The sequence below is a fragment of the Eurosta solidaginis genome, chromosome 1 (assembly GCF_040869045.1).
Source record: "Eurosta solidaginis isolate ZX-2024a chromosome 1, ASM4086904v1, whole genome shotgun sequence".
NCBI lineage: Eukaryota > Metazoa > Arthropoda > Insecta > Diptera > Tephritidae > Eurosta > Eurosta solidaginis.
The window spans coordinates 339,375,152-339,400,459 of NC_090319.1; the positions used below are offsets into that span (position 1 = coordinate 339,375,152).

A 25,308-nucleotide genomic window follows, 5' to 3' on the forward strand; every position below is an offset into this window, starting at 1 on the left:
GCATAACATGGCCTAGCCAGCAAAACCTTTGGGCTTTTATTCGATGCACTATCTCAAATCTGCGTAAAGCCCAGGGATGCATTGTCCCAGTAGAAAAAAGATACCATTGTTAGAAATATTCAGTTTTACAATATACATATTAAAAGTCTACTCAGTATTTTTAATTTAGATATTTCTCTATAGACTATGCTCAAGCTAAATAAATTTCACATATTTTACAGAATCTAAGCGTGTTAAGCGAGAGTCGCGAAGAGAATGCGCCTGGCATATTCCATGGTGACTTTCATATGGAATTTTGTGATAATCGTCGACAGTTGTATCAGGCTTATTTTCGTGATTTCACAGTCGAACGATTGGATAAACCATGGGAAGCTTTTACTGGTGGTTGGTTTGCTGATAATGCTGCCAAAAAGTTAGGCATCAATACATCTTACATAATGGGCGAATATTCTTATGTGCTGGTACGAGTTGTGCGCTTCCGTGAAGTGGGCAAATTCAGAGCAGATATTCCAATTAATCAGACATTAGAGAATGATGTCAATGAACGTATTGGTGGAATAGCAGCTGGGAATGTAACGGGTGCCATCAAATTTATGGAATCCTGCGGTACACATTACATTAACTCCTATACGACGGGGAATTCATTGTATCAGGTAAGTAATAACTCGACTGGCGGCTCCATCACGCTCTAACTCAGAAAACGTAAAAAAGTCCGCAAGTCAAAACTCGCTGGGAGAAATGCTTAGAGTTGCAGTGATGAATGCCTAATTTCGGAATTTCGATGAGAACCAACCTATCTTAAAAAGAAAAAACCTAAATTATACACCTTTTTTAGGACGAATAAATTGTCCGTTTTTGAAACTAATTCTGAGATAAAAGGTTTAGCTGTTTGCTGGGTTTGGGTGATTCATTCTCATCCGTCGATGTGTTGAACCTCATTCTAATGTTTTTTGTTTTTTTCGTTTCAGGTCTTTGTCTACACCCGCAAGAATTATCAACTAATTCGAGATCGCATTAAAACGAAAGGATTGAATAGTCTTTCAAAAAAAGATCTCTACGATTTCTTTGCACCCTGGCATGCTGTACATTTGGGCCAAATACGTTCTGCAAGCGCAAATGCGACAGTGGAACGTTGGGCGCGTCGAAAACTGCAATATGAATATTATGTTGTGAAATATGTGACGCTTCTTAAGCTGCATGGCAATGGGACGCTGTTAAAAGCTTTGGATAATCTTTTAGGAAATGATGCAATTCTGCAGTTAGATTTAAAGTCATTAAATATCATATTTAGAAATCAACCAGAAAAGCAAAACTGGTTCAACGAAGTACTCGATAATCAAATGAAACTTTGGGAAGTTAATATGCCCATGAACTGAGGAATGAAAATGGAATGAGAATGAAAAGAATAACAAAGTGAGCCGTAAATGTTCCTAAGTCATTAGCGACTAAACGTACTGTTGCCATTCATTTGCGCAGCCGTCAACTGTTGTATATACCCAAATGTAAGAAAGTACCAAGTGAAATATTGAATGACATGCCTAGCGTTGTTAATCAAATAATTAACAAAGAAAAAATTGTTGTAGTTATATTATAAAGAATCGCTGTTGTTGTCCCAGGAGGCTGCAGTAATGATTTGTTGATGCCTGTGATAGTTTTAATTGATTTTATTGTTGTAAATTAAGTCAATCCTAGTTTTAAGAGTCATAGCTTATTTAGATATATCATCTATGTGTATACAAAGGGATGGATTTGGATAAAATTAAGAGGTTTATGTTAGAAGTTTATTAAGGTTTAACTGCAACATATGTATGTTCATTAGGGCTAACTTTTGTAATAAAACAAACAATGTTTCCAACTTTCACCTTTTAAAGTGGTAATAGCAAGTTCAAAAATATCTGAAACTAATATTGGACCCAGTAGGAGACGACTGAAGGGATTTTGAACAGAGGTAAAAAGTAGTTTGTTTGGTTTATGTACTACCCAAAATCGATAGTACTATACCGCCGTCCATTTACACATTAACTTGAAAATTAATCATTAAAAATTTATTACGCAATTTATCATATAATAAATTACAATAATAAATTGCCAATTTAAAAAAATTTCACAATAAATTGTTTCAAATTGTAAATGCAACCTTGTAAAGTGGGTTTATTGAGTACATTTAAACTACAGTTACGCATGGCTCAACTATGTGGTTGGCTCATCTCATCAGCTGATTTGATTTTTTTCATTTCACTGGAGTATGTATTGTCAAAAGAAGATGGCAAACTTAAAATGAAACCAAAACATTGAACACATTTTCTTATAACACACAAAAATTTCAAAGTTTTATGTTTTCATTCCATTCCATTCGCCTAATACCAACACGCACATTTTGACAGTCTAAACAAAGGTATGTTGTTGCTGTTGAGATGAGCCAACCAGCTATTAAATTACTAATGTGTAATCTAAATTGAGTTGCATGAACACCACTCTATTTAAATCGAAATTGCCTCAATTTATTTTTCTGTTTGAACATAGTACAAAATTTGCTCTTCATATTTCTCTGATTTAATTTCTTAAAGTTTACTGCCTTTTGCTATGGTGGGAAGTAATGTAGATGGTTAAAGGATGTCTTAGATTTTTTCTCCATACAAATTATGAACATTTTTTTATGTAGAAGAATAATTGAAAGACCTTTCGGAAAAAATGATTAAAACTAAAGCTCGAAATTTTCATAAAACTTTCTCGATTTTTCTCGAAAGCATTTTTGCCAATCTCAAAAATAGTTGCATAGTTTCAGTAAAAAAATAAAAAAGTTCTTCCTATGCTAAATAAAACCGTTTAAAAATATCGAAAATAAAAATATAGAAATTTGACCTTTAACCGGTACCAAATATATATATGATATTTTTTATTTTCTTATTACCATTTCAAGGCGTGAAGATGGAAACTATTTCTTACTTTATTATTAGAACCACCCTAATGTACAAACCTAGGATACTGTAACAAAAATATGTTTCTTTTGTAAGAGGGATTTACATTTATGTTAATAGAGCAAGAGCCCGTGACTGCCAGACCTTCGTCATTTTATAAAAGTTGAAATTTCGTCAGTGCATACTTCGAATTGAAGCAGGATCGTTGGTCTATTATAAAACTTGAGTCATAGTGGCTTTAACAGATATCGTGCAAAAATTTGGCAGAATAAATAATAGTTTAAAAAAACTGTTTAAAAAAAAACTCCTTTTATAGCAAATCGAACTAAAAATAGAAAATAATTTTCAATTAAAAAGGGTTTATATAACAGTAGTAGAAGGTTAAACAATCGTTTATAGTTAATCACCTCAAAATAAAATTATGATAAAATTTAAGTTATTAACAGAATAATTTAATTCAGATTAAAAAGCGTGGGGTGCATTTGACTACATTTCATATTTTCCTCTCAGATAGTTGCCAATAGAATGATTGTAACATTCAATATCAAGCACCCCACGCTTTTTACTATGAATTAAATTATTCTGTTAATAACTTAAATTTTATTATAATTTTATTTTGAGGTGATTAACTATAAACGATTGTTTAAAGTTTTAGTCGAGAGTGATGAAACCTCGAAACGCCAGCGGTCCATGGATGAGTCCAACTCCACGGCACCGAAAAGGGGTAAGAAGCAGGGAGGCTGGACGCGGTTTTTCGCCGAAATTGCCAAGGGTCGGCAAATCATTGGCATTATAGACGAGAGCAGCGAAGATTGCAGGATCCCGAAACAACAGTGTAAGTGGATCGAGGCCGCGCTCGCTACGGTGGCCGTTAAGGTTAAAAAGACAACCCTGGTCCACCGCCATCTTACACCGATGCAGGATGGTTCCAGGGCAATGTAAAGCTAATTGCCTGTGAAGACGCTAGGTCGGTCAACCTCTATAGGGCCGCCGTCACGCTGATAGGGGTGGTATATCCGGGCACGCACCTCAAGGTAGTGGAGGCGCATGATATCCCCTCGCGACCAAGGGCTAGAGCCTGGGTTCCAGTAACGCCAACGGACCCAGATGACATCCTGGAGCTGCTCCAGGAGTACAACCCGCCACAGATTTGGAAGTCAACCCGGATAAAACCGAGCTTCTTCTCTTCACGAGGAGGTACAAAGTACCAAATCTTACACCGCCAAGAATTGGGGGTACGTTCTTAGCGTTTAGCGATCAAGTCAAGTATTTGGGAGACATTCTGGATAGGGAGCTATTATGCAGTGACTATATAGTGGAGCGATCCAAGAAGGCAGCAGCAGAGCTGTTCAACTGCAAGAGGGCAATTGGCACCTCCTGGGGATTCTCCCCTAAGGTGACCTACTGTATTTACACAGCCATTGTGCGCCCGATTCTTCTTTATGGTGCCTTGGTCTGGTGGCCTGCACTAGCTAAAAGTACCTATCTTAAAATGCTTCAAAAGGTGCAACGGAGTTCGGAGCTCTGCATTACCGGGGCTCTCGGCACCAGTGCAGATTCCGTTACATACATACATACATGGATACATAGATACATAGATAGATACAGACCAAGCTAATAAAAGCGTTTTAAAAAGGGCTCCAGTATGCTCTTTCGTAGATGTGCCATGCATAAATTTCTATCATTAATAAGGGAATGCGTTTATCGCATTATGTGCAAGGTTTCAAATCTATGGCCATTTGGGGTGGGCACAAGTTCAATTGACCTTATGTCCGTTAACCTTATGTGACCACACCATCACATTATTGCATTGTCATCGAGCCTTGATACGTGTGCAAAGTTTCAATCAAACTTATGGCCATTCAAAGTGGTAATAAGGCCAATTGACCTTATGGCCGTTGACCTTATGTCACCACACCATCACACTAATGCATTGTCATCGAGCCTTGATACGTGTGCAAAGTTTTAATCAAACTTATGGTCATTCAAAGTGGTAATAAGGCCAATTGACAGACCAAGCTAATAAAAGCGTTTTAAAAAGGGCTCCAGTATGCTCTTTCGTAGATGTGCCATGCATAAATTTCTATCATTAATAAGGGAATGCGTTTATCGCATTATGTGCAAGGTTTCAAATCTATGGCCATTTGGGGTGGTCACAAGTTCAATTGACCTTATGTCCGTTAACCTTATGTGACCACACCATCACATTATTGCATTGTCATCGAGCCTTGATACGTGTGCAAAGTTTCAATCAAACTTATGGCCATTCAAAGTGGTAATAAGGCCAATTGACCTTATGGCCGTTGACCTTATGTCACCACACCATCACACTAATGCATTGTCATCGAGCCTTGATACGTGTGCAAAGTTTTAATCAAACTTATGGTCATTCAAAGTGGTAATAAGGCCAATTGACAGACCAAGCTAATAAAAGCGTTTTAAAAAGGGCTCCAGTATGCTCTTTCGTAGATGTGCCATGCATAAATTTCTATCATTAATAAGGGAATGCGTTTATCGCATTATGTGCAAGGTTTCAAATCTATGGCCATTTGGGGTGGTCACAAGTTCAATTGACCTTATGTCCGTTAACCTTATGTGACCACACCATCACATTAATGCATTGTCATCGAGCCTTGATACGTGTGCAAAGTTTCAATGAAACTCATGGCCATTCAAAGTGGTAATAAGGCCAATTGACCTTATGGCCGTTGACCTTATGTCACCACACCATCCATCACATTAATGCATTGTCATCGACCCTTGATACGTGTGCAAAGTTTCAAATTAATCAGACTTCTAGAAACCGGTGAAAATTAAGCTCAAAGATTCCGTTACATAGATACAGGCCAAGCTAATAAAAGCGTGTTAAAAAAGGGCTCCAGTATGCTCTATCGTATATGTGCCATGCATCCACTTCTATCATTAATAAACGAATGCGTTTTTCGTATTATGTGCAAGGTTTCAAATCTATGGCCATTTGAGGTGGTAATAAGTTCAATTGACCTTATGTCCGTTAACCTTATGTCACCACACCATCACATTATTGCATTATCATCGAGCCTTGATACGTGTGCAAAGTTTCAATCAAACTTATGGCCATTCAAAGTGGTAATAAGGCCAATAGACTTTATGGCCGTTGACCTTATGTCACCACACCATCACATTAATGCATTTTCATCGGCTGTTGATACGTGTGCAAAGTTTCAATCAAACTTATGGCCATTGAAAGTGGTAATAAGGCCGATTGACCTTATGGCCGTTGACCTTATGTCACCACACCATCACATTAATGAATTGTCATCGGTCCTTGATACGTATGCAAAGTTTCAAATTAATCAGACTTCTAGAAACCGTTGAAAATTAAGCTCAAAGATTCCGTTACATAGATACAGGCCAAGCTAATAAAAGCGTGTTAATAAAAAAGGTTCCAGTATGCTCTTTCGTAGATGTGCCATGCATCCACTTCTATCATTAATAAACGAATGCGTTTTTCGCATTATGTACAAGGTTTCAAATCTATGGCCATTTGGGGTGGTCATAAGTTCAATTGACCTTATGTCCGTTAACCTTATGTCACCCCACCATCACATTATTGCATTGTCATCGAGCCTTGATACGTGTGCAAAGTTTCAATCAAACTTATGGCCATTCAAAGTGGTAATAAGGCCAATAGACTTTATGGCCGTTGACCTTATGTCACCACACCATCACATTAATGCATTTTCATCGGCTATTGATACGTGTGCAAAGTTTCAATCAAACTTATGGCCATTGAAAGTGGTAATATGGCCAATTGACCTTATGGCCGTTGACCTTATGTCCCCACCATCACATTATTGCATTGTCATCGAGCCGTGATACGTGTGCAAAGTTTCAATCAAACTTATGGCCATTCAATGTGGTAATAAGGCCAATTGACCTTATGGCCGTTGACCTTATGTCACCACACCATCACGTTAATGAATTGTCATCGGTCCTTGATACGTATGCAAAGTTTCAAATTAATCAGACTTCTAGAAACCGTTGAAAATTAAGCTCAAAGATTCCGTTACATACAGGCCAAACTAATAAAAGCGTGTTAAAAATAGACCTTTCTTTCGTCTTTTTATAAAGACTGATTTTTATATATGGTCTTCGTTACGATAGTATAAGCCACTAGCCTCATTGCCAAACACTTTCCATAGTTTTTGATTAGCCAGACACTTTTAATCCTTCAAAACTGCAAATAACATCGAAGCAATTTTTTACTGAAATTCGAATACAAAATCTTTAAAAAAAACTTTTAAAATTTTGTTTGCCGTAAAAAATGTCCAGCTTTCATTTTATGAAAGAGTACAGTTTTGCATTACAAAAAGTGTCTGGCTGGACAAAGCCACTATGGAAAGTGTCTGGCAATGAGGCTAGTTGCTTCTTATATTGTGACGAAGACCATATATGAAAATCAGTCTTTATAAAATGACGAAAGAAACGTATATTTTCTGCAAAATGTATGCAAGATATCTGTTAAAGCCACTATGACTCAAGTTTTATAATAGACCAACTTAAGCAGGGTTGGAAGTATGCACTGACGAAATTACAACTTTTGTAAAATGACGAAGGTCTGGTAGTCACGGGCTCTTAGACTATAAGCTTGCGAACGGATTCCGAGATTAGCAACCAAATTACCTCATTACTTCCGGAATTATACTACAAAAGATCCAGTGCTGCCTTAAAGTTTTCGCGTGTTATCCATTAAACCGATAACTTCACAGACCATGTCCAAACTTTAAGTGACCCACAGACTTTCATTACCCACAATCACACTCGGAGACAATTGTTCACACTATGAATGCACTCAGGAGATACCAGGTGAGGTATTCCTGATTTGATAATATTTACATATATTGCGACCGCAGAAATAACAAGATCACCACATCAATTTTGACAGATACTAGTGCTTTCGCAGTGAAAATTTTGGAATCCAAAAGAAGGATCACTCTTGCCAGCAAGTGACACTCTAGATGGGGGATGACTCATTATGCCCCTGGGAGGCTAGGCCTCTTGAATCAAATGATTGTTAGGATGACCAGCTTTTTGGGTATTAAGCATAAGTAGTGTGTTCAGTATTTTATTTCTCTCCGAAGCAGTCCTGAGCACGGTGTGTTAACAGTGCTGCAGGTTCCTCCAGTGTGCTTCTTTTAAGCATAAACGATCCAAATCGAACGAGCACTGCCACCTATCTGCTGGAAAAGTAAGCTATGCTCAGTCATATAGTCCTTGCAAAATTCGAAGAAAAAATGTGCTAACAAAATATTCGATGCTTATGGCGAAATTTTTTCCGACATTTGAGACAGTAAAAACAGAGGAAACCAACGAAATAGTGGTCCTGATAGTACAGCGGAGGCCATTTTGATAAACCTAACATATGTTTCGAACCTGCCAAAGTCCTCCTTTGTCATCACTGAAATGTATAAAAAAAGCCGATCAAGAAACATTATGTCTGGCGATATCTCTACTTTCGGCATGAGCGAAAACACAGCTTAAGTACTTACTACACTGCAATAAATTTGAGAAATTGAGGAGTTAAGGCGCTCAACGTCTCAACAACTTTTGACATTCAAGAGTTACCAGAATGGAGTTTCCAATCATTTCAAAAAAGAAAAGCATGCTTTTCATTAATGTCCAATTCAAATCCGGAAGTACATTGAAAATCAGAGATCTTGATATAAAGTTGTTTTCAACTATTTATCAGACATAGCCATTGGAATCTTTCAATCTCATTATCGCCGGGAAATAGGAAGATAAGGTTAGGTCAGGTTGAAATGGCCGGTCCATGACGACATCACATAGACTGAATGAGTCCGTAGTATTACCAGAAGTTTGTTCTGACGACCAAACGAAAACCCTTATTATCGGAAGATAAGGTCGGCCTGAATTTCCTCGGAGGTAAAACGCGCTATGTATTTTTTTTTTCATTATTGGCATTAGGTCTTAACTGTTGCTAGCGTTGGAATCCGTCTGCTGTATATATATAAGAGTAAATTTAAATATTAAAATACACTTACGAATGTAATGATTGTAAATAAATAAATCGAAGATAAAGAAAAAACAAACCTATTTAATTCAAAAACACGATGGAACCTATGGTCAGTAGACATTAGTCCATAAGAAAAAGAACACGAATTAAGCCTGAAATGTATCGGAAAGATGATATCTAATGTTTTAAGTCAAGAGAGAATTCTTTACCGCATTTCAAAATTTGTCTTCCCCAAATTTTTTACTTATTAAAACATTTGCTTTTATTTGAGTAAAGTCCAGTAAATGTCCAGATACTAGAACTGCGGTTGTGCACCTTTACCAACAAGTGCGACTTTGGACTGCGTTGAAAATTCAAAAATAAAGTCCTCTCAACGAACAAAAATCACGTCTAGAGCGTTCCGTCCTGATCTTTCACCGGGGTTCATTTCCGTGTTCGAGACTAAATCCTATGGCTGTTGGAATATCCGAGAGAAAATTGGAATATTAATGAACCTTCTAGTGACTCTAATGGCGTGTTTCGAAGTAGGTTTAATAGTTAGCTGCGTAGATCATATCATGCGAATGGATAAGACGCTCTAATGAGAAGATTCTGAGCACAATGACAGGTATTAGAAAACTAGAACATTTCAAGTATGGACTCCTAGGATGACAAATATCTGAAAACCACTTTAGGGAATCTTTTGTCTGAAATAATCATGGCAAATGGGTCCTTTTCAATCCTGGTACATATATAAACATAAATCATGTGTAGTAAATGCTAACCACAAACCGTGATACGAAGCGTTTCATTGCAATATTATAGTTTCGGTTAAGGTTGCCTTGGTCTTCGATTAAGTCTTTGGTTGGCCTCGAAACACTTTAAGAGGATAGCTAAGAATAAATGATGTACTAAATCGTCCTTATTATTCTCCATACAGCTGGCACCCCTGAAGTTGCTCTCTGCCAGTTTAAATGTACCTCAAATGTGTGCTTTGCACACAGAGTATATTAACTTTTATTGGATAACGGTTGGTTGTACAGGTATAAAGGAATCGAGATAGATATAGACTTCCATATATAAATATTGTTACGAATATTAGCAAAACTAAGGAGTGCTGCCAGCTCTAAGCCGATCTAAGCAGTGACGTGAATGCACATCAATAATTCAATCATTATGTATCTACATAAACGAATCAATAATTGCGTCTACACATATGTACACATTCCGACGAGCAACATTTACATACAAGGCAGCGAGAGATGAGATGTCACACACCGATGAATTTACTTATACGCTTATGTGTGTGCGGGAGACTGTAAACTGTCACAAGAGAGAGCAATAATTTGTGCACGTAGTTGTGGCTGGCGATTTTGTAGCCGAAACAACTAGTAACTTCTGGAAATCGAAGAGCCTAGAAGTATGCAGCGTAAACTATAAAAGCGATGCAGGCGAGTAAGAAGTAATTCAGTTTGATTTGAATTGTCAAGCAGTTACGAGTAAGACGATATCTAGCGAGCAATAGCACTATTATTTTGAAAGTCAGTTTCCTTTAAGATATCAGTTTGGTTATTAAGCTATTCGTTGCACAGTTTGGGTGTTATTGTGAAGTACTTAATAAAGGCCATTTTTCCATCATTCAATATTGGAGTTATTTATTCAACAGTTTAGTGATTCGAACTTAGCAGAGGATTGCAAATAAGAGGATTTGCAAGTAAATTCGTTACAATTGGTGTCAGAAGAGGAATTGTTGAATAAATTCTAGAGGACAACAAGGACATGGCAAAGTTAAGTGAATTGAAGATCCCGCAACTGAAGAAGGAGTTGGAGAGCCGTGGATTGAATACAAGCGGCGTTAAACTCGAACTTCAGGCACGGCTACGAGAAGCAATGGAAGCAGCAGGAATTGATGTGGAAGAGCATGTCTTTCATCTTGATGGCGAGGAGACAACAAAAATTGAAGAGAAGAACGAAACATCGCAGACGGTTACCAGTACAGACTTGAACATGATTTTAGCTGCAATATCTGCTCAAACATCGACAGTGTCATCTCAACTGGCAGAACAGCAGACATATATGGAATCGCAGGAGAACCGTATAACATCCAAGATGGAAGAACAGAAGACATATATGGCATCACAACTAGAATCGCAGGAGACACGCATAACATCGAAGATGGAATCGCAGGAAACCCGTATAACATCACAATTGGAAGAACAGAAGACATATTTGGCATCTCAACTGGAAGCGCAAGAGGCACGTGTATCTGAAATGTCGGCACTAATTTCGGAACAGGTATCATCGCAGCTCTTTGTGAAACTGGAAGAGCAGGATGCAAAAATTTTACAACTCGAGGACAAAATTGATGCCGAAATAGAAGCGTTAAAAGGTCGTATGGAGCAGTTACAACTAAACCGCCCAGCTGTTTCAGCAAGCAATCCAAAGGTAAAAACACCATCCTTTGACGGTTCTGTTCCTTTCCAGGTCTTTAAGCTACAGTTTGAGAAGACCGCAGCAGTGAACAACTGGAATGCGGAAGATAAAGTTGCTGCACTATTCGTGGCATTGAAGGGGCCAGCAGCGGAAATTCTACAGACGATTCCCGAAGGAGAGCAGAACAATTATGGAGCATTGATGGCTGCTGTAGAACGACGTTATGGAAGCGAGCATAGGAAACAGATATTCCAAATTGAGTTGCAAAACCGCTACCAAAAAGCAAATGAAACATTGCAGGAGTTTGCTTCAGATATTGAAAGATTGGCTCATCTTGCAAATGCGGACGCACCCGTGGAATACACTGAAAGGGTAAAAATCCAGAGTTTCATAAATGGCATACGGGACGTGGAAACGAAGCGAGCTACATACGCAAACCCAAAGCTGACATTTTCTGAAACGGTATCACATGCATTGACTCAGGAAACGGCCTCACTATTGAGTAAACCAGCATACAAAGCTCATCGTGTAGAAGTGGAAAGACCAGATTGGGTAGACACTATTTTGGAAGCACTGAAGGGATCACAACAGAAAAATGCCGGAGTTATTAGATGTTTCAAGTGCGGCAACCCAGGTCATATTGCACGACATTGCAGCAGCGGTCCCAATAGCTCCAACAATGTGGGTGGTCGTAAACGCAGAGCAGAAGGTGATGAGCAAATATCCAAGACCACTCATTCGTTAAACTAAATCGAGTCAGCCGCAAGGGGCGACAGCTGGCTCCCGCAATTGAATGCCCCATAATCTCTATCTCGCAGATTGGAAGAAGATCGAGCAACCTTACTGTTGGAGGACATGTGGACGGAAAGGAACGGTTATTGACTGTAGATACGGGTGCATCTCGTTCCATCATTCGAGCGGATTTAGTCAACAAAAAGATAAGACCATTGCTTGGAGCAAGATTACGTACAGCCACGGGAGAGGACAACCAGGTAATTGGAGAAGTAGAATGTGAAGTCGCAATTGGGAACGTCATGGTAGTACACAATTTTATAGTGGCAGAAATTGTTGATGAAATCATAATTGGAGTGGACTTCTTAATCGACCAGGGCATCAAGATCGACATGCAAAGCAAGACGATGCGATATAAAAACATAGATGTACCACTTAATTTCGGCTACGAGAGAGGCTACAGCAGTAAACGAGTGCTGGTGGAAGAGAGTCAGCAAATACCACCAAAATCCGAAGCAGTCATCTGGGCAAAGGTTGATGGAGATTGTGGGACAAACAAATTGTGGGTTGTCGAAGCAGCAAACAAATCAGCACTAAACATACTTGTAGGAAAAACCCTGGCTATGACAAAACAAGATGGACGTATTCCGGTAAGAGTACTCAATGAGTTCAAGTCACCACTCAAACTGACTAAAGGAGCTATTTTGGGAAGATGCCAAGAGGCTGAAGTGGTTATTAACTGTGAACAGCTCCAGGAACACGTTTCAGCTAGTAATACTGATCTTTCAAATGACATCACGGCATGGATGCAGGGACTAGAGGAAGCATATCAGAGTAAGGCAAAACAACTGCTCCTAAAGTACGCGAACATATTTGACCAGGATGATTCTAAACCAGGCCGCACCAACGTTGTGAAACATCAAATTGACACTGGAGATGCGAGACCGATCCGTCAAGCTCCACGTAGTGTTCCACTGGCGAAGCGGGAAGTTGTGAGTCAAATCATTCAAGAAATGAACGACAGCGGCGTCATCGAACCATCAGCTAGTCCATGGAGCTCACCGGTAGTACTTGTAAAAAAGAAGGATGGAAAAATGAGGTTTTGCGTGGACTACCGGAAGTTGAATGACGTAACGAAAAAGGATAGCTACCCATTGCCAAGAATTGACGACACTCTGGACTCGCTATCTGGTACGAAATGGTTTTCCACGCTGGACTTGAAAAGCGGCTACTGGCAAGTGGAGGTGAAGGAGGAAGATAAAGAGAAAACAGCCTTCAGTGTCGGTGATGGTCTTTGGCAATTTACAGTGATGCCTTTTGGACTTTGTAATGCACCAGCTACTTTTGAGAGACTCATGGACCAGGTACTGAAAGGACTACATTAGAAAACATGCTTGGTGTACCTGGACGACATCATCGTATTGGGCAAGAACTTTGATGAACATCTTAAGAACTTGGAGGAAGTTTTCCAGAGAATAGCTGGCGCTGGTCTGAAGTTAAGTCCCAAAAAGTGTGCGCTGTTTAAAAAGGAAGTCAATTATTTGGGTCACAAGGTAACGACAGAGGGCATCTGCACAGCGAACGAAAAAATAGAGGCTGTACAGGATTGGCCAAGACCACAGAATCTACATGAATTGAGAAGTTTTCTTGGGCTGTGCACATATTACCGCCGATTTGTACCAAATTTTTCCAGCGTAGCCCATAGCCTCCATGAGCTTACAAGAAAAAACAAAGCTTTTGAATGGAAGAAGGAACAAGAAGTGGCTTTCCAAACATTGAAGGAGCGTTTGTGCACTGCCCCAATGTTAGCATATCCGATTCCAGGAGCAACATTTATTCTAGATACAGATGCAAGTGGATATGCTATAGGAGGCGTTTTATCACAACTGGTCGATGGACAGGAGAAGGTAGTTGCCTATTACAGCCGTTCGATTGGAAAACCAGAGAGGAACTACTGTGTTACGCGGAGAGAGCTGTTGGCATTGGTAGAGTGCATTAAACATTTTCACAAATACCTCTACGGCCAGCGATTCCATGTCAGGACAGATCACGCAGCATTGAAATGGCTTCTGCAGTTCCGTAATCCGGAAGGACAATTGGCACGGTGGATCGAGCGACTTCAAAGCTATGACTTTTCCATTGAGCATCGATAAGGTAGTACCTATGGAAATGCCGATGCAATGTCACGAAGGCCATGTAGTTTGGAATGCAAGCACTGTTCAAAGACCGAGGCTAAAGAAGACATTATATATGTCCGGCTAATGACTATAACGTGTACGGATGAATGGGACAAGGAACAACTAAGGAAGTGTCAGCTAGAAGATACAGATCTGTCACATGTTATGCAAGGGCTCGAACGAAACGAAAGACCAAGCAGAGAGGATATGTCAGCAGAGAGTCCCATTGCGAAGTCATATTGGGCACAGTGGAACAGTTTGGAATTGATATCCGGTTGCTTGCATCGAGTATGGGAGAGTGAGGATGGTCAGTGCAAGAAGAAACTTATAGTTGTTCCCAGAAAGAGGATTCCTGACGTGCTCAGCGAGTTGCACAATGGTCCAAGTGGAGGCCATCTTGGAATCACGAAGACACTCGAGAAGATTAAGCAGAGATTCTATTGGGTTGGTTGCCGTCAGTCGGTCACCGAGTGGATTGCCAATTGCGAGGTATGCAACAGAGCGAAAGGGCCCAAAACCCGAAGTCGTGGCCAGATGAAGCAGTATATTTCAGGTGCACCATTTGAAAGGATCGCCATGGATGTCGCAGGTCCATTTCCTACTAGCAACCGCGGAAACAAATACGTACTGGTGGTTATGGATTATTTCAGTAAATGGCCAGAGGTATACCCAATCCCAAACCAAGAAGCAGAAACAGTAGCAGAAGTGGTTAAAAACGAATGGGTTGCAAGGTATGGTGTACCAATGGAGTTACATTCTGACCAAGGCAGGAATTTTGAATCAGCTGTGTTCCAAGAACTGTGCAAGAAGTTGGGCATTCGAAAAACACGGACAACTGCATTGCATCCTCAGTCCGATGGTATGGTGGAACGTTTCAATAGAACATTGGAGGAGCATTTAAGGAAAGTAGTCGACAAGTACCATAAGGAATGGGATACACACATATCATTATTCTTGATGGCCTACCGATCGGCAGTACATGACACAACGGGCCAAACTCCCGCAAAGGTAATTTTTGGCAATGACCTTCGACTGCCAGCTGATTTGAAGTATGGGATAGATGCCGATGCGGAGAGGAATGTCAAGAAATCCACTGATGTCTTAGAAGAAGAGCTGAGAGAGATACACGATCTGGTAAGGCAACGAGCAAAGATTATGAGTGACAAGATGAAAGCGAGGTACGATAAAGCAATTAATTCGGAAGGGTTTCAGGAAGGAGATTTGGTGCTGCTATACAACCCACAACGAAAAAAAGGTTTGTCCCCGAAATTGCAGTGTAACTGGGAAGGCCCATACAAAGTTGTAAAACGGATCAACGATGTAGTGTACCGCATACAAACCACTACCAAACCACGAACCAAAATGAAAGTGGTTCATTTGGAGAGATTAGCAGCGTTTAGATCGAGAGATTTGTCTGATCGGGACGATCAGACTTAGGTGGAGGGCAGTGTTACGAATATTAGCAAAACTAAGGAGTGCTGCCAGCTCTAAGCCGATCTAAGCAGTGACGTGAATGCACATCAATAATTCAATCATTATGTATCTACATAAACGAATCAATAATTGCGTCTACACATATGTACACATTCCGACGAGCAACATTTACATACAAGGCAGCGAGAGATGAGATGTCACACACCGATGAATTTACTTATACGCTTATGTGTGTGCGGGAGACTGTAAACTGTCACAAGAGAGAGCAATAATTTGTGCACGTAGTTGTGGCTGGCGATTTTGTAGCCGAAACAACTAGTAACTTCTGGAAATCGAAGAGCCTAGAAGTATGCAGCGTAAACTATAAAAGCGATGCAGGCGAGTAAGAAGTAATTCAGTTTGATTTGAATTGTCAAGCAGTTACGAGTAAGACGATATCTAGCGAGCAATAGCACTATTATTTTGAAAGTCAGTTTCCTTTAAGATATCAGTTTGGTTATTAAGCTATTCGTTGCACAGTTTGGGTGTTATTGTGAAGTACTTAATAAAGGCCATTTTTCCATCATTCAATATTGGAGTTATTTATTCAACAGTTTAGTGATTCGAACTTAGCAGAGGATTGCAAATAAGAGGATTTGCAAGTAAATTCGTTACAATATCATCAGTGTCGAAAAAAAATTTGATTGAGCCATGTCCGTCCGTCCGTCTGTCTGTTAACATGATAACTTGAGTAAATACTGAGATATCTTCACAAAATTTGGTACACGACCTTATCTGGACCCAGAATATATTTGTATTGAAAATGAGCGAAATTGGATGATAATCACGCCCACTTTTTATATATATAACATTTTGGAAAAGACAAAAACCCTGATTATTTAGTAAATAATAGACCTAGAATGTTGTAATTTGACGTGTGGACTGATATTGAAACTCTTGATAAAAATTTGTAAAAAAATTTTAAAGTGGGCGTGGCACCGCCCACATGTGATAAAATCAATTTTACAAATATTATTAATCATAAATCAAAAATCGTTAAACCTATCATAACAAAATTCGGCAGAGAGGTTGCCTTTAGTATGAGGAATGCTTTGAAGAAAAATTAGCGAAATCGCTTAAGGACCACGCCCACTTTTATATTCAAGATTTTTAAAAGGGTCATGCACGAATAAAATAAGCTATATCTTAGCGAAAAAAAGCTTTATACCAATGGTATTTCATTTTCCAAGTAGATTTATAACAATAAATAGGAAAAACTTCAAATTTTAAGAAATGGGTGTGGCACCGCTCCTTGTATTACTAAGCAATTTTCTATGTTTCGGGAGCCATAACTCGAAGAAAAATTAACGGATCGTAATACAATTGGGTACACAAATTTTCCCTATAGTATAACATATTTCTAGTAAAAATGGACGAGATCGGTTAAAGACCACTGCAACTCAGATATAAAACAAGTTTAAAAGGGTCGTAGACTAGAATAATAAGCTATAACTTAGCAAAAAATTATTTTCAATCAATGATATTTCACTTATCAAGTTTTATTGTAAGAAATGGGGAGATATTTTTTTTAAACGGGCGGTGCCACGTGATATGTAGACAAGTAATTTATCTGAAATGAAATGTGCAATTGAAGCTCACGCTGAGTATATAATGTTCGGTTACACCCGAACTTAGACACCTTTACTTGTTCACTGACTTATCGGTGTCAACACTTGGCCTTCCCGGGCAACATAGCTTTATATCAACCTTCCACTCAATGCCTACCTTCTTTTACCATTATCTCGACCTCTGCCTGCCGTCTCCGAAGTTGAAATTATGCAATTATATATATCAAAATAGTTAATAAACTGTCGTTAGGACGACATGACTTTCACATGTTGCCTGAAAGCTGTTTAAGACTTTACAAAAACAGCATTGCCGACACAAATGTCTCGACTAACAACTCTCCGTGACATCATACTTCATCATAGTACATAGACTAAGGCAATAGATGGCACAAGCAGTGTTAAGAGCGTCACAATTAAGAAACTGTTTCCAAAGGTTTTAGTCAACAAGGAATAACAACCAAAGTCAGTCTGCAAAGTTCTTCAATCGAAGGATTAAAAAGTTCAAGTCGAGTCAGAGTTTGAGAAGAAATTGAAATTAATGCACTCCATTGTAAGTAAAAAAGAACTAGTTCAAGTCACTATATGATATATGATATTCAATGAATAGTGAGTATATTCGGTTGCACGAAATAACAGGAAATAAGAAGTGTGAGCTCTATTCCAAAAGGCTCATATAATTTAGCCAATAGCCGAATTTTTGCTAAAGATTATTTAAAAACAGGTTTTTAAACAAAAGAAAAGTATTCATTTTCGAAAACTGACGAATATGTACTCAGTTTCTTCTTACTAAACAAAATAGTCTGTTGAATAACTTAAGCGGTTTTTATCACCCATACCCAGTTAGGTTGATATTACAAGTAAAGCTAGCGAAATAATGCAGTTTACCTTTATTTAGCAGCACAATTTTTTGTCGTTATTTTGCAATATTTTCATTCGTACTGTTAGCAGATATACAAACCGAAAGGTGATTGGCTCTGCTATGCATGAAATGGTCGGTACAGCAGTGCAAATCGGAATAATTTCGCTACCATGACGCACTAAACTAGCTATAAAGTGGCATCACGGGACATCTGATTGGATGCTTTTTATACTCAGCTGAGCAGAGCTCACAGAGTATATTAACTTTGTTCGCATAACGGTAATCCGTAACGGAATAAACTAATCGAGATAGATATAGACTTCTATATATCAAAATGATCTGGGTGAAAAAAGAAATTCATTTAGCCATATCCGTCCATCCGTCCGTCCGTCTGTAAACACGATAACTTGAGTAAATTTTAAGGTATCTTGATGAAATTTGGTATGTAGGTTCCTGGGCGCTCATCTCAGATCGCTGTTTAAAATGAACGAAATCGGATTACAACCACGCCCACTTTTTCGATATCGAAAATTTCGAAAAACCGAAAAAGTGCGATAATTCATTATCAAACACGGATAAAGCGATGAAGCTTGGTAGGTGCGTTGACCTTATGACGCAAAATAGAAAATTAGAAAACTTTTGGACAATGGGTGTGGCACCGCCCACTTTTAAAAGAAGGTAATTTAAAAGTTTTGCAAGCTGTAATTTGGCAGTCGTTGAAGATATCATGATGAAATTTGGCAGGCATGTTACTGCTATTACTACATGTGCGCTAAATAAAAATCAGCAAAATCGGATGACGAACACACCAACTTTTAAAAGTCAAATTTTAACAAAAAATTTAATATATTTACAGTATATAAGTAAATTATGTCAACATTCAACTCCAGTAATGATATGGTGCAACAAAATACAAAAATAAAAGAAAATTTCAAAATGGGAGTGGTTCCGCCGTTTTTCATTTAATTCGTCTAGAATACTTTTAATGACATAAGTCGAACAAAAATTTACCAATCCTTGTGAAATTTGGTAGGGACATAGATTCTATAACGTTAACTTTTTTCTGTGAAAATGGGCGAAATCGGTTGAAGCCACTCCCAGTTTTTATACACAGTCGACTTTCTGTCCTTCCGCTTGGCCGTTAACACGATAACTTAAGCAAAAATCGATATATCTTTACTAAACTTAGTTCACGTACTTATCTGAACTCACTTTATCTTGGTATAAAAAATGGCCGAAATCCGACTATGACCACGCCCACTTTTCCGATATCGAAAATTACGAAAAATGAAAAAAATGCCATAATTCTGTACCAAATATGAAAAAAGAGATGAAACATGGTAATTGGATCGGTTTATTGACGCAAAATATAACTTTAGAAAAAACTTTGTAAAATGGGTGTGACACCTACCATATTAAGTAGAAGAAAATGAAAAAGTTCTGCAGGGCGAAATCAAAAGCCCTTGGAATCTTGTCAGGAATACTGTTCGTGGTATGAAATATATAAATAAATTAGCGGTACCCGACAAAAGATGTTCTAGGTCACCCTGGTCCACATTTTGGTCGATATCTCGAAAACGCCTTCACATATACAACTAAGGGCTACTCCCTTTTAAAACCCTCATTAATACTTTTAATTTGATACCCATATCGTACAAACACATTCTAGAGTCACCCCTGATCCACCCTTATTGCGATATCTCGAAAAGACGTTCACCTATAGAACTAAGGCCCACTACGTTTTAAATAATCATTACCACCTTTCATTTGATACACACGCATGTCATACAAACACATTCCAGGGTTACCATAGGTTCATTTTGCTAACTGGTGATTTTCCTTTATTTTGTTTCCAAAGCTCTCAGCTGAGTATGTAATGTTCGGTTACACCCGAACTTAGCCTTCCTTAATTGTTTTTATTTGATTTGATACATCCAAGTTACAAACACTTTCATAACGCAATTAGGGGTATATAAACCAATGGATGATGCGGCCGACGTATTAAGGCCTCCTTTTGTGAGAAAATATAAAATACATACATACCACGATTGCACCTGCCATCACAACAAAACAGGTTGAACCAGGAAGAGGTTTATAGTTGTACAATCCGAAACTTCTGCCCCTACGATATAAAATCTCACAATGAGTTGTTTTTTAACCTCACCGAGATTCGAAACATCTGCAGTCGCAAGACTACCATAAGCAGATGTAATAATATACTTAGCTGTCTCCTAATCGACATCAAATCGATCACAGTCTCTACGCTACGATGTCCAAATACTCCGGAAGGAAAGTTTACCATAGAAAATCTCCTCGTGAAACAAACAGCTGATTACCCTGCTCAGCTCTCAAATCTGCTCAATGAGATCCATCTCCAACCTGACGGTGTAGCCGAGCAGGGGAGCACATTTTTCTCTCATTACTTACCGCCGCTGCAGACATCATAGCTTATCAGCCAGCCCAAAAAAACCGCTAGTCCATGAAGAATGTTGCGCTCCCATAAGTCCTTCAGATGCTGACAAATAGCAATAACGCCCGAAAATTCTATTGTATTGTAACGAATTTACTGCAATTCCCCTTATCTGCAATCTTCTGCTAACGTTCGTATCGCTAAACTGTTGAACAAATAACTTCAATATTGAATAATGGAAAAATGTCCTTTATTAAAGTACTTCACAATAACACTTCTACTTTGCAACTAGCTGGCTTAATAACCAAACTGACTGATGAAACTGATCTATTGCCCGACAGATAGCGTGCTTAACTGAAAAATGCCCATAGCGCCTCTACCGCTGATGCTTTTATACTCTGTGATTTCCTCGTGGCATCTTCTAGGCGCTTCCAGAATTTTACTTAGATAGTTATAAGTTTCTCAGCTATAACTACAGATGTATAATTTTTATAGCTTCTCTCATACCTCATGCGCTTGTATGTGTGAGCGACACTTCCCCAATCACAATTGCATACCTTTAGGAGCATTTCAGATAAGATATCTGCATGTGCTTGTTCGTTGCTCTCAGCTGCGTGTACCTACATATGTGTAGACATAATGATTGATTCGTTTATGTAGATACATAATGATTGATCTATGGATGTGCATGCAAGGCGCTGCTTAGAATCGGCTTAGAGATGGCAGCACCCCTTAGTTTTGCTAATATTCGTAACACTGCCCTCCACCTAAGTCTAATCGTCCCGATCAGACAAATATCTCGATCGAAACGCTGCTAGCATCGCCATATGTACCACTCTTCTATTTCGTGATTTCCCAATTGCTTGTATGCGGTAAATGACATCACCGATCGTCTTCACAACTCTGCACGGGCCTTGCCAACTGCACCGCTATTTGGATGGAACACCTCTCCGTCGGTGAGGGTTGTATAGCAGTACCAAATCTCTCTCCCGGAAACCTTCCGAATTATTTTCCTTGTCGTACCTGTGTTTCATCTTACTACTCATTATCCTGGATCGTTCCCTCGCACTCTGTTGCTTGGCCAATGAAGAACTACTTCGCAGAGCTTGTTCTTGACGGATTGACTTTGCATCATCGGTATCGTCTTTCACAACAGTAGTGCGCGCTGGCTTGAAACCACCCTTGCATTCTTTCTGGAAAATTCTTTCAGTCGTTTTAGTGCGTCCATTAGGTTTTGTCAATGCCAGTGTTTTTCTCGCAGGTACCTTTGATTTCGCTTTATTTGGCCCATTCGATCCATCAACCTTTGCTCGATCTACTTTCCTTGACTTTCGTGATCTCTGTCGAATCACCTCCACCAGCACTCGCTTACTGCTGAACCCTTTTTCCAAACTGAAGTTAAGTGGCACATCTTGGTTCTCATAACGCATCACCCTTCTCTGCATATCGATCTTGATGTCATGGTCAACCAAGAAGTCCACTCCCAATATAACTTCATCAACAATCTCCGCCACAACGAATTTGTGTAAAACCATGACCTTCCCAATTAAGACTTCACAGATCACTTCTCCCCGGACTTGGTTATACTCGCCAGTGACCGTATGCAACCTCGATCCAGGTAATGACTTTATTCTCCTGTAGACGAAATCAGATCGAATCAAGGAATGAGATGCACCCGTATCTACAGTCAGTACATGTTCTTTACCATCCACATTCCCTCTGACGGTAAGACTGCTAGATTTTCTACCAATTTGCAACACAGATATCACAGGGCATTCAATAGCTGGATCTAGCTCTCGATCTCTACCTGTTACTCGCTCTTGCTCATCTCCTCCAGTTTTGCGTTTACGGCCATCCACATTGTTGGAACTATTAGGACCAAGATCGCAATGACGTGCAATGTGACCGGGCTTCCCGCATTTGAAGCATTTGATAACTTTTTCACTCCGCTTTTGCGATCCTTTCAGCGCCTCCAATATTGCGTCTACCCACTCTGGCCTTTCTGCTTCCACACGGCGTGCTTTGAAAACTGGCTTACACAGAAGCGACGCTTTTTCCTGAATCAGAGCATGTGATACCGTTTCTGCGAATGTTGGCTTTGGGTTTGCGTATGTAGCTCGCTTTGTTTCGACGTCCTGTATGCAATTTATAAAGCTCTGAATCTTTACCCTTTCAGTGTATTCCACGGGTGCGTCCGCATTCGCTAAATGTGCCAGCCTTTCAACATCCGACGCAAACTCTTGCAATGTTTCACCAGGCCTCTGGAAGCGGTTTAGTAACTCCATTAGGAATATCTGTTTTCTATGCTCGCTTCCATAACGTCTCCCGACAGCGGATATCAATGCTTCATAGTTGTTCCGCTCTCCTTCGGGAATCGTCTGTAGGAGTTCGGCTGCTGGTCCCTTCAATGCTACGAATAGAGCTGCAACTTTATCTTCAGCATTCCATTGACTGCTGCGGACTTCTCAAACTGTAGCTTAAAGACCTGGAAAGGAACAGAACCGTCAAAGGATGGAGTTTTTACCTTCGGATTAGACGTTGAAACGACTGGGCGGTTCAATTGTAATTCCTGGATCCTATCTTTCAAAGCATCCACCTCTGCCTCTATTTTATCCTGTCGACCACTGAAGCCTTCATGAAACTGGGTTAGTTTTTCTTCCATATGCGCTTCCAGTTTCGATGATATACGGACTTCCTGCTCTTCTAGTTGTGTGGAGATTTGAGATGATATGTGTGTTGAAATTTGTGCCGACATTTCGGAAATACGCGTCTCCTGTGCTTCAATCTTAGATGTTATGCCTGTTTCTTGCGATTCCATCTCTGATGACATATACGTTTTCTGTTCTTCCAGTTGAGTTTCCATCTTGGATGTTATGCGTGTCTCTTGCGATTCCAGTTGGGATGCCATATTTGTGGATATTTGTGATGACGTTTCTGTTATACGTGCCTCTTGCGCTTCCAGTTGGGATGCCAATTGCGACGACATTGATGCTACTGTCGATGTTTGTGCAGATATTGCAGCCAATATCATGTTCAAATCTGTGCTGGTAACTGTCTACGATGTTTCGTTTTTCTCTTCAATTTTTGTTGTCTCCTCGCCATCAAGATGAAAGACATACCCTTCCACGTTAATTCCCTCTAATTCCATTGCCTCTCGTAGTCGTGCCTGAAGTTCGAGTTTATTGCCGGTTGTATTCAATCCACGGCTGTCCAAAGCCTTCTTCAGTTGCTGGATCGTCATTTCACTGAACTTCGCCATGTCCTTGTTGTCCTCTGGAATTTATTCAACAATTCCTCTTCTGACACCAATTGTAACGAATTTACTGCAATTCCCCTTATTTGCAATCTTCTGCTAACGTTCGTATCGCTAAACTGTTGAATAAATAACCTCAATATTGAATAATGGAAAAATGGCCTTTATTAAAGTACTTCACAATAACACTTCTACTTTGCAACTAGCTGGCTTAATAACCAAACTGACTGATGAAACTTATCTATTGCCCGACAGATAGCGTGCTTAACTGAAAACTGCCCATAGTGCCTCTACCGCTGATGCTTTTATACTCTGTGCTTTCCTCGTGGCATATTCTAGGCGCTTCCAGAATTTTACTTAGATAGTTATAAATTTCTCAGCTACAACTACAGATGTATAATTTTTATAGCTTCTCTCATACCCCATGCGCTTGTATGTGTGAGCGACACTTCCGCAATCACAATTGCATACCTCTAGGAGCATTTCAGATAAGATATCAGCATGTGCTTGTGTGTTGCTCTCAGCTGCGTGTACCTACATATGTGTAGACATAATGATTGATTCGTTTATGTAGATACATAATGATTGATCTATGGATGTGCATGCAAGGCGCTGCTTAGCATCGGCTTAAAGATGGCAGCACCCCTTAGTTTTGCTAATATTCGTAACATTATTGTATTGTCGGATGGCCGAAGTTTTTAAGACCGTAACAGATACGTTGCAACGAAGTATACGTCCCGCCATTCGAATTCGACGGAGTGAGGGCTCAGGACCAAACAATGCTGTTATAGCACCCTGCTTGACTAGGTGGTCTGCTTGTTCATTACCTTCATGTCCCTGATGCCCGGGAAACCATCCTAACAAAAAATTTTTTTTTGCTCCTAGATCATTTAGGACTCCGATGCATCCATCCACTGGCTTAGAAATAGTTGTGTAAAACTGCAAAATACGCAACACTGTCTGGCTGTCTCACAGAATGAAGATTCTCCTCGAGTTTAAGCCTTTCTGTAGACATTCTCTACTGCAAAATTCTACTGCATGGACTTCTGCATGAAAAATAGTGAGATATCGATTTCTTAAAGCCCATAGAAACCAGCTAACCGTTTTCCATCAAATTTTGTCTCATCCGTAAACCAGATATCTGGTTCAATATCAGTATATAGATTCCCTGTTTCACAAAAAGGTCTGTCCAAAATGGTGAAGTAGTTGCGATATGGGTTTTTCTAAGAACTTTCTTATTACTTTCATATTTCCTGTCATGCTTCTGATCTACCTTGGCTCTTTCTCTATTAGAAAAAGAAAGGTAGCACTAAGGCTTAGTGCTTTAGCAGGGGATGCTCTCATCGAATCCGTTATGCCAATACAAACTAGTCGATGCAGTTTTCTTAATATTGTTATTTGCGTTCTTTGCCTGGTCTTTTGCCACTAAACTAAGGAAGCATAGGCGATTATTGGCTTCTCAACAGTATTATATGTATGTCCAATGTACC

The 25,308-nt window shown here is 39.4% G+C and overlaps 1 protein-coding gene across 1 annotated transcript in view; it reads left to right on the forward strand.

The window, feature by feature from the left end:
- Positions 1-8,998, forward strand: part of tsl (torso-like) — a 34,648-nt gene extending 25,650 nt beyond the window's left edge. Inside the window, exons 3-4 of the mRNA XM_067762360.1 lie at positions 222-653; positions 969-8,998. Coding sequence (XP_067618461.1) covers positions 222-653; positions 969-1,376 — 840 coding nt within the window. The 3' untranslated portion in view covers positions 1,377-8,998. The remainder of the gene's footprint in view (positions 1-221; positions 654-968) is intronic.
- Positions 8,999-25,308: the final 16,310 nt, after the last annotated feature.